General features: G+C 39.3%; 1 protein-coding gene across 1 annotated transcript in view; it reads left to right on the top strand.

Moving 5' to 3' along the window:
• The first annotated feature begins 230 nt into the window (after nucleotides 1-230).
• The window catches only part of DNAH10 (dynein axonemal heavy chain 10), a 55,576-nt gene continuing 45,084 nt past the window's right edge, over nucleotides 231-10,722 (top strand). Inside the window, exons 1-14 of the mRNA XM_068412662.1 lie at nucleotides 231-456; nucleotides 910-1,017; nucleotides 1,395-1,540; nucleotides 2,334-2,439; nucleotides 3,535-3,650; nucleotides 4,127-4,352; nucleotides 5,047-5,204; nucleotides 5,389-5,619; nucleotides 6,276-6,466; nucleotides 6,942-7,140; nucleotides 7,895-8,089; nucleotides 8,703-8,873; nucleotides 9,623-9,799; nucleotides 10,156-10,278. Coding sequence (XP_068268763.1) covers nucleotides 231-456; nucleotides 910-1,017; nucleotides 1,395-1,540; nucleotides 2,334-2,439; nucleotides 3,535-3,650; nucleotides 4,127-4,352; nucleotides 5,047-5,204; nucleotides 5,389-5,619; nucleotides 6,276-6,466; nucleotides 6,942-7,140; nucleotides 7,895-8,089; nucleotides 8,703-8,873; nucleotides 9,623-9,799; nucleotides 10,156-10,278 — 2,373 coding nt within the window. The remainder of the gene's footprint in view (nucleotides 457-909; nucleotides 1,018-1,394; nucleotides 1,541-2,333; nucleotides 2,440-3,534; nucleotides 3,651-4,126; nucleotides 4,353-5,046; nucleotides 5,205-5,388; nucleotides 5,620-6,275; nucleotides 6,467-6,941; nucleotides 7,141-7,894; nucleotides 8,090-8,702; nucleotides 8,874-9,622; nucleotides 9,800-10,155; nucleotides 10,279-10,722) is intronic.

Below are 10,722 nucleotides of genomic sequence, written 5' to 3'. Positions count from 1 at the left end.
GAGGGAAGGAGCGCCCGTGAGCGGCGGCGGGAACGCGGCGGCGCGAGGCGCCGCGCGGGCGGGGGCGGCCTCCTGAGGGCGGTGGGCGGGCGGGCCGCGGCCTCCTGAGGCGGGCGGTGGGCGGGCCGCGGTCTCCTGACGCGGCGGTGGGCGGGCCGCAGCCGTCGCTCCTCCCTGGCCAGTTGCCATGACCACCGGGAGGCGTCGGGCGGGCCCCGGAGGTTGCCGCCATGAGGCTGGACGATGTGCGGCTGCACTGGCTGCGGGAGCAAGTGCTCGCCGTCTTGGGGCTGACCGATCCGGCGCCTTTCGAGGAGCTGCTGAACCGCGGCGATGGCGAGGAGGCACGGACTGTGCTGCGCTTTTTCGACGGTGGCACCGAGGACGGGGACAATGAGAGTGCGGCAGGAACGGCACTGCTGCTGCGGGCTGAGCGGCGCGGCGAGGAGGCAGCGGGTGAGGACCCTGCTGCACGGGCATGCGGAGCCCTCCCCTGGGCACTGCCTGACCCCGATCCCCTTCACTCTGTCCTTCCCTCCCCAGCTCCCTGTTTCCTCCTCCCTCGGTCCCCTCTTTGTCCCATCTGCTGAGTCCTAGCCCCATTACCCCCGTCCTTACCCCTTTCCCTGCCTCTCCATCCCTTGGACTGTGTCCAGCCCTCGTGAACCCCTTCTATCTGTATTTAAAAGATGAGTAGATGTGATGCTTAGGGATATGGTTTAGTGGTGGACTTGGTAGTGTTAGGTTAACAGTTGGACTTGATGACCTTAAAGGTCCTTTCCAACCAAAATGATTCTATGATCCTATCCCACCTACTTCCAGACTTTCCTCCTCTCTGGTGGGATTTGTGCCATCCCCACTGCAGAGTGGTTATATCATGCTTTCCTCCCATTTTGTGTGTGTGCGCAGACACAGGTGACACAGATGAGTGTGCAGATAAGCAGCAGGAGGAAGGCCCAGATAACTTATTTCCTGAGCAGTTGACTGAAACAGCCTCCTCTGTGGCGTTGGAAGGAAGTAGATGGTTTGAGTGGCCAAAGTGTAGTTGTTGCAGGCCATGCTGCCATGAGGCTAAATGTGGCTCTCCTGAGCAGATCCAGCAGTATCTGTAACATCAACAGCTTTTCCCAGGAAAGCAGATCTGATTTTGTGGATAGTGTCCTGGGCAGTGTGGCTAATTAATGTTTCCTCAAGAGCTTCTGCTTCAGATTGTTTCTTTGAAAGAAAGCTATCCTAGTTTGGCTCTTTCATCTTTTCCAAACAGATGGAAATAAACTGACTGGGCTAAACAAAATCAACCCAGAAACACAGCTACTGGAAGATTGGAAGGATCCATCTTACATGCACGGAATACCTGTTCTTTAATTGAATTATCTTGTGTTATTCTTTCTTAGGGATGACTTTGAAAAGCAAGACATCCCCTCTGCAATCTACAGACAATGAAAGTGTGTCAGGTCATGTATCAGCTCTCTCTAGTGGGTCTGAGTTGAGTGAACTGGAGCAAAGATTTACAACTGACAGTATGGAACACCCACTGCAGGTAAGTCTGTTGTATTTCACTCTCTTCTTTTGTGGATATGAAGATGCTGGCTTTCTGCTGCAAATGTTTCAGTAAAACTGGTAGGCAAATTAAGGAGGTACAGCACAGAGCAAGTACTCAGAACATTTTACAAGAACAGGAATTTCCATTCCAAAGAAGTGGCCTGTGATGTCTCCCATAGCCTCTGACATTGACTGACAAGACATTGCAAAGGTAATTTACTTGGCAAAATGCTGACTTTTGGTGAGGAAATGCCGCAGTGAGTTACTTGGGTACCACATTAGCTATGCCCAGAGTTGCTTGTAAAAGAAAAGTTGCAGTTAGAATAGTTGTTAGATAAAGACTCCATGGAAGGAGCATGTAAGGAACAGTGAACAAAGGCTTTTGTACATCAAGTCTTTTACATCATTAGTCAGGATGGAGTCTGGTGTTTCAAACTAACCTTGGTTTATGACTGAGATGCAGGTGGAAGGGGAGTAGGTGCTTACACATTCTCAGAAAGGCACGGGGGTGCGGGCATTTAAGTGCTTTCTGTTTTTTTTACGTTTCAAGCACTAATGCTCTTAGTCCTCTTGGTCTGAAAATCATTGTTTCTAAAGCTGATGATCTTTACTGTTAGCTGAGCGATTTTTTAAGGTTTCATTTATGTTAGTAGTTTACTTGAACAGTAATGTGAAGATAATGGAGTTAGACTAATGATTCTGTTCTATTGCTCACAGCAGCAAACATTTTCTTGCTGTTAAGAAACTTGGCAGCAGTGATAGTCATACTTCCTTTTTATTTTCTGTTTCAGGTACAAGAACAGAAAGTTGACAAAGTGTGTTTCTATGTGGCTCTCGATGAAATTCCTGAAGAATTTGTGTCAGATTTTACTGTATATTTTCTGAGAGACACCAAAGGTATGTGCCCTGAATCACTGCAGGCTCAGCGTTTTCAATCTTTGCATTAAACAGTACTTAACATTGAGAAAAGGTGATAGTGACTGGGATTCAGGATAGTGCATATCCAGCTTAATTAACTGGGTAGGAATACTGTCAGAGTAGAATCAGGAATCAGGAATGCTTTTCATATGAAATTTATAGAAAGTTACGTATCTTCCACATTTTGCCATCAAGGATGAAACTTTCATGCTGCACTCAGAGGAACTATGAATATTTAGTTACTACAACTGCTAGAACCGTGTAATGTGTTTTGAGGATGAGGAGCTCTATGTGAAAGTTAGACCATAAGGTGGTGATAAGCACAACTGGGGTATCAGACTTCCTGACCTGACTCAAATTCTGATACACAACAGCAGCATGTTTCATTCTGATAGTTCATACTTTTATCATAAACCCAATGAGTTGTTCCAGCATCTGGAGCAGCTCTGGCTCTGGTTGCAATCAGACCTCAGTATCTAGCTCTAGCCCCATAGGAAACAGCTTCTCCACTAAAGCAAACAGGTATTTCCACATCTGTATCCAGGAACTATCAACAGTCTGTTAACTCTAATTTAGTGCCAGAGACTGGTCCCAGCACAAGCGTTTATGGGGGCTCACCCAGCAGCAACATACATGGTTTGAAGCTACAAAGAATTTTGTATGTGCCTGTTAGTTTCGGTTTCTCTAGAAACAGGATATTTGAGGAAAAAAGAAAATTATGATCATGTATTTGGTCATTTTATGGCAGCTCTGTGCAAGATTTTCCTGGTCTGTCTGTAGAATAGGAGTTCAAATCAAGGCCAATGTTTTGTTTGAACAGAAAACCATTTCCTAACTATAAGGCTGGATTGTAAAGACTTAGAGTCAGATGATTACATTTAAGTATTTTTCTGCCCATTCTGATAAAGCATCTGCACTATTAAAACCAGCACTAGTTTTGAAAGTGACTTGCATCAAACCTAGTTTATTACAAACACAGTTTGTTTTATTGGAGTTTTAACTTATTGTGGAAAGGACTTTATGCTTTCTGTATCAAATAATTAGATTTATGCTAATTGTTTTTATACTGTTTAGAAAGAATTACTGAACCTAACGACCTGACTGAAGCTAATGAAGTTCTTCCTAAAGTGATAAAGTTTGGTGTATTGACTGATGATACTCTTTTGATGCTAAAGAATGCCATCTCACAGGTAAATGTGTTACAGCCTTTATATATGGAGTCTTGAGTGTTTCTATGAGCCATTTGCCTATTTAGTATTCTGCTGACCATATGTATATGCATAAGAAATACTAGTATTTAATGAGTGACCTTCATATGCCAAAATGAAGTTTTTGTTAATCTTTACTTCATATTTTGTTTCCCAAATTTTTGTAAATATATGGAGACAGGCATTGTTTCATTGCCTGGCCCTATATGAGAATCATTTAAGAGTGTGACACCAGGTACCTTTATTTTGGTACTTTTGTAAAAGTGTGCTGGAGCTATTCTCCTGCAGAACTTGAGGCAGAGAGAATGATGCTAAAGAGGTGAAATGGAAGGAGATGCACTTAAATTAAATTTTAGAACAACATATCCAATGCTTAAGTAAATTGCTAGTAAGCTGACATTTATTGTTTTCTTTTTTAATATGAACCATCTAATCTATGGTACCTGTTTGAATTATAGGTGTTTTCACCAGCTCTCTCCTATAGTCAGCAGCAGCCTGAGGAAACTTCCTTTCATCCAGATAGTGAAAACACAGATTCTGAAGAAAGAAATTTACCGGAGACTGAGCTTGCAGAAGAGAAAGAACAGCCTGTGGAATACTGTAATATCCAGATGAGGAATGAGATTCAAATGAACAGGGAAAAATCCTTAAGTGTTACTCAGCAGACTACACAGCAAACTGAAGGCGAGTGTTCTGCCTATGCCAGCACTGTGGTGTTTAGAGTACATGACAGCAGAAAGAGGTTCACCTAGGAATGGCTTTGTGTAGAATAACAAATACATGTGGTTTCTGGGGAAGCTCCAGACCTGATTAAAATTTCTCTTTGCTGATAACAGTAGTATTTTTACTGCCCTGAAGCATGGTAGGCAGTATGGAGAAATGGATGAAATCGGTGCTAGTCTTTCAAACAGTCTGGAGAGAGGGTAAACATACCTCATTGCTTACCAGTGTTCAGGGGACTCAGGGCCATAGCAGGGTATAGAAAGTGGTAGGCTGAATGAGACTTCCACGTGTTGTTTAGCATCCCTTCTCTGACAGGGGCTACTGTCATGCCATTAAGGAGAGCGTAGTGGCCTACAATAGTCAGACTGATAATCTTCTTCAGCAAAGCCCTAATCCTAATTCTTAACAGTTAGAGATTTGGGTTAAGGCTTGAAAGCTGAGAGCTTTTCAATTATTTCTAGGAATATATCTTTCTTTGCGCCGTACTAACTGTCAAGCAACTGGGTGTATTGTGCCATATTCTCAAACAGACAGAGCAGGTTGTATGTTACCTATCCTCAAGGAGCTAACAAGATGAAAGGCATAAGACATTTCAATGATTTACCAATGCTGATGGAACAAGTCAGTTAATTCTGTGTATCTTTTCTTCCAATAGGAGATACTAAACTGGAGGTGCCAACTATAAATCTAGATGGAGAAGTGACTGATCTTGCCACAGTTCCAGAAGTGGTTGAAGCTCTGGAAAGTTGTGCAATGACCTGGCAGAAATTAATATCCACAACTCTAGAGGAGCAACTGAAAAAGGTTCCACAGGTAATGTTGCCTCTAACACCAAGCTGCTCTTCTTCCTGGAGACATCATTTCCCCACAGAAATCTCTTTGAATGGTTAGCATACAGCATATTGAAAAGAAGGAACAAATATTTATCCTGGTTATAGGTTTTCACTCTTGCATAATGGTAATTTAGAATTTTTATTTTATTCCACATTATTTATAGGGTAGTGGTCCACTTGCAGAAGTGGACCTCTGGCGTGAAAGAAATGATACTTTAAGTGCTCTTACTGAACAGACAAAGCATCCAGATGTGCAAAAACTCTTGGAAATATTACGGGAAGCTAAATCTGAGCATACTGGAAATTTACGGATAGTCTTAAATGACCTCAGAAAACATCAAGTGGAAGCTCTAGATAATGTTAAGTTTCTTTCCACTCTTGAACGCCATTTGAAGGTATGTATCCTTAAGAAAACTTTGTGAAGTTTTAACTGTAGTTACCTGAGTTTTGTTTCTCTGTTGATATAATAACCTCTTGTTTATTTTTTACTTTTTATCAGCCATAAAGATAGACTCTAGCTTTTTTATATTTAATAAAAAAAAGGCTTGCTTATTTTGTTTGAGTTACGGTTGTTCTAATATTTGAAAGCAGAAGCCCAGAGCTGTGAACAGCTCAGTTTGTAAATCACAGCCTTGGGAGAATTTGATAGCATAGCTGAATTGGGGAAAAGAAAGATTTCTCTACTCCATTTTTGAGGTAGCTTCTATCACTCTTTACAACTGATGTCTCAATTTTTAAGTGTTATTGAAGATCATCCAAACATCTGAATAAAGAGTTGAGCCAAAACCAGTCTTGGAACATCTTTTACAGAAAAGGGAATATTAGTGAGACAAAGCCTAAAAAACATTTGGAGCAATAGATGCAGATTTACACATCCTTAACTGTGTGCATTACTTAGGCACCAGGGTGTTTCCTTGACTGGGTTATTTATTTAATAATGTCACAGACTTTCTTAACTTCAAGTATCTGTAGAATAAATATTGGTTTATTGAATATGAATTTGTATGTTTTCGTGACATCTTATTCACAATATTTATTATACATTTAATAGAATTTAACATATGGCACTGGGTTTAATGTTGTCTTGGATACAATTCCTTCACTGATGAATGCCCTGAGAATGGTATGGGTTATCTCACGGCATTACAACAAGGATGAACGGATGGTACCCCTCATGGAACGAATTGCATGGGAAATTTCAACAAGAGTGTACAAAGCTGTGGATGTACGCATGCTGTTTAAGTAAGTCCTGGATTCCTATTTAACTAGGCTGTATTTATTAAAAGCTTTGCTTTTTTTACATGAAGTGCAGTAGATAACACTTTCATCAAATAGGTTTCAGTTCTTTTCACTATCTGAAATTGTATTAGAAGGTCGATTAAAAGTCAATTTATTTTGTAATTTTCATAAATTACTGAATCGGCCCTGAAGAAAAAGGTGATTGTTCTCTTTTGGCTCGAAAGGACATAAATCAATAAACCCAATAGAATTATAGTGGTTAAAAAATGGCATAAATATCATCAAAATCAGTCCTGAAATAATATCTCCTTTCAAAATCAGTCACATTGAAAATTAAGATCTCACAGTTATAAGTTTTGCCTAGATCTTGTATAATTAGAAGCTGCTGAACCAGCGTATATTAATCCAGTTGAGATATAATTTTCTATCTATAGTCTTTCTATCTATAGTGTCTTAACTGTTTTGATTTGATTAATAGAGAAGATAAAGCTGCTGCAAAAAAGAAAATAGCAGAAGCCAAAAGCACGCTTGAAAAATGGAAGAAATGTTATTTGGCTGTTCGTGCCCAAATTGAAGCATGTGGAAGTGAGCAACACTGGGACTTTGACCAAAAACGTTTATTTGAGAAAACAGATTATATGGCTTCAGTTTGTCAAGACCTGTACGATATTTTCCAGGTAGTAATGAAGACAATAAATTAAGGGATTGTGTGATCAGTGTCTTATTCTGTAGAGGAGATTCTTGTGTATTGTAGTTGTTGAAATGTTAACAGCCTTTGGTTTTGTGAGTGGTTTTGTGTTTAAGACCTGAGCAGTGCCTTTGATTCCAACGTTTTTGAGATGAAATAACTCTTCTCAAGGTACTGGTTGAGGAAAGATATTACTGTGTACATTGCTGTTATGAATATACAGACTTGTAACAACTGTTTCACAGATTTACAGTTTTCATGGGTTGTTAGCTTAATGATACAATTTTAGATAATAACCATGTAATATACTATAATATAAAATTTGACCATGTATGAATCAGTATATCAATTGCATGATAACATATGAATGGAGAGATGCTATGTGTAGGCTGATTTAAGTCAGGGTAACTAGAAATACTAGTGGTCCATCAATGGTCAGATGCTATAGACTATGTATGTAAAAACTGCATATGTGAAAAGTGGAATAAAAAGGAGTAATAACTGAGTATTATCTGTTTTAACAACTGAATTGCTGGGCCTGTAGAGTGGTGTGTTGTTTTTTTTTTCCATAAAGCTACTTAGTGTCTTGTATAGAAATATACGGAATGTCAATCACAGCACGAATTGATCATTCTTTGAGCTGTTTTTATTTTTTAAGGGAAATAATATCAGAAAGATGTGTTAAATGGCAAAAAAAACCCATTAAAAATAAAGCTTTCTGGTATGTTCTTCTGAATTAACAGGTCATTGAAGAGTTTTACAGTCTATTCGGTCCTGAACTGAAAGCTGTCACAGGGGATCCAAAGAGTATTGATGATCTGCTGACAAGAGTAAATGGACTAACTAGTCCCATGGAAGAACTGACTTTTGACCCTTTTAGCATCAAAAAGGCACGTGACTGGAAATTAGTTATGGAAAAATTTAGAGAAGAAGTTTCAGTAAGTACTGTATACTGTGATTCCCCCCTGTTACTTCCTATATACAAATTCCTTCTAGAAAATCAACATTTTCATTTAAAGAAAATGTAAGTTTGTGAAAGAAAAGAATATATGAATAAATACATAAATGAAAATGTGAGGAATTTGACCAATTTTTCAAGTCAGTATTCTGTTTGTAGTTTCTCTTTATCTTGCACACGGTGAAGCACACTTTTTGTGCATTGGCCGAATCGCTACAGCATGAATAGAGGCTACATAGGACCTCCCTGTACTCACGTGCTGACATGTCTCAGTCGTGTCCTACAAAGAAGTAAAACTTCCTTTTCTGGATTCATTCAGTCCTTCACCTCTCAGCTAAGAATACCCAGAAAGTACAAATTGTTACAATGTTTTTTGTGACTTATATACCTGCCGAGCATACACACTAATTAACATTAATTTCCTGCAGCTTACTGGAAAGCCATCAGTTTTTTAGTAATTTGTAAGAGAAAAAATAGTAAAAATACGCTTGACCACTATTATAAAAAAGTGTTTTCATTTTGCCTTCCTTTCTTGGTTTTGCAAGATGAATCTCTTAAGTTATAGAATTTCTTGGTCTTCATCCTTTGTTTAGGTTATTGAAGAAGACACCAAAAACTTTATTGATGAATCTTTTAAGAACCTTCGATCAGCAGAAACTGCATTTGACATGCTGTTAAACTTCAAACACATCCGCTCTCGTGAAACCATTACTAAGCAGATGATGATGAAGTTCAATGATATTTTGGACCAATACTGTAAAGAGGTATTTAATTTAAGGACTTCTTGTGCAGTACATGAAGCTCTTTACCTAGTGAAAATCATAAATCTCTGTGTATGTCTAAATACCTGCATAGTGTCATTTACTGTCCGAACAACTGACAAGTTTTACAAATTAAACAAAATAATTGCTCTTCCTTTTTTGGAGCCTATTGCAGAAATAGTATGGTTAATTTGCTGAAATGGATGTGTATGTCCGTGTATGTGTGGCACTGTATGGGAACAGAAAGGCGTTTGCATGTACTCTGAATGCAACAAGGCTTGTGGCTATTCCTTTATCTTGTGAACAGCAGTTCAACAGTAGTCCTTCCTGAGAAAATACATCTTTCATACCCTACAGCTTTCTTGTGATGGACAACAAGTTCTCGGTAGGACCAAAAGGTGTCAGAGATCCACTGTGAAGGCAGAAATAATTTCTGACAAATTCGAAGCCTGTACGTTGGAAAGCTTTTAATGTTAAAGCATTTTTCTTGATATTTTGAAGATCACTGAGTTTAATGATAAAATGTAATCTTACAGAAAACACTGCCACATAGCAGTTCCACAGGATATACAAAGGAAGAAATTCTCTGAAGTGCAATTAATACAAACAAGAGATGTGTGAAAAAAAAAGAATTTTTTTTTTATCCTGCTGCTGGAATTAGTGTCAGAGCTTATGCTGTGTATCAGGTTAGATACTCACCATGGACAAGCAAGTGGAGAAATGATTCTTTGCTATATTTTATTCTCTTCTAGGTTGAAAATGTTAAGCAAATCTTTGTTCAGAACCTCAAGGATCCACCTTTGTACAAGAATCATCCTCCAGTGGCTGGAGCAATATACTGGTCCCGATCCCTTTTCTATCGGATCAAACACACTATTATTCGATTTCAAGAAGCAGAGGGGTTGCTTGCTACTGAACGTGGAATGGAAGTATGTTGGTTCTTTTGATATTTAATGAAGGAAGAAATACTTTCTTGATACCCTTCTAAAGATGTGAAAGTGCTCTTATGTGAGGTGAAGTTCCAAGAATGTCTTTGCAAGCAGCAAGCCATGTTAGGTGTAAAAAGCTGATTGGGATCTTCTCACTGTTTCCTGGAGAGACAGTGATGGAACCAATGATAGAATTCAAGAGCCTAAATTCTCCATCGCCTGCATTAATTACAAGGCATTCCTTGCCCTCTCATCTAATAAAAATTAGAAACCATATTAAGACACCCTATTAAGACAGGTTAGTTGAACATTTCTCATGGTCTTTAAAATGAGTTATACTGAATTTTCCTTTCTAGGTAAAACAAATATATCTTCAAGTGGCTAAGAGGATGAAAGAGTATGAAGATCAAAAATACAATCAGTGGAGAGACGAGACAGAACAGATACTCCCACTGTTACTGAAAAATACTCTGCTGTCTGTTGTCACTGGTGGGGCTGCAACCCATGTTAATCCAGAAGCTTCTGAGCGGGTGAGATATAGGAAGATAGTCTACCAGACTTCTCTGTGGGGAAGAACTGAAACCTATCTGATGATCAGAGAGATTTTTCTAAGAATAATATTTTTAAACACAGTTTTTGAAAGGAAAATTTCAAAAGTTCTGAACTCAGAATAGTTTGTGGTCCTTTATAAGACATGGCTGCTGAATGACCTGGCAAATGGATGAATATTGTTTCTCTCTGTGTTATTCTGTGCTGTAATTCCTGTTAATTTTTGGGTTTTGGTGCAATATCTTTGGGACATTACAGCAAAACCTGGGTCTGAATTTAGGTAGAGGTAGGTTCTCAGCAGAGATCATGCAGAATCCTGTTCCAACTAAACTTTTGTCTGACTATGAACTTCCACTGGGATTTCTATTATAACT

This window comes from Nyctibius grandis, chromosome 14 (genome assembly GCF_013368605.1).
Source record: "Nyctibius grandis isolate bNycGra1 chromosome 14, bNycGra1.pri, whole genome shotgun sequence".
Taxonomy (NCBI): domain Eukaryota; kingdom Metazoa; phylum Chordata; class Aves; order Nyctibiiformes; family Nyctibiidae; genus Nyctibius; species Nyctibius grandis.
Note: the sequence above shows the minus strand (reverse complement) of the source record. Positions and strands in the feature narration are given on the sequence as shown.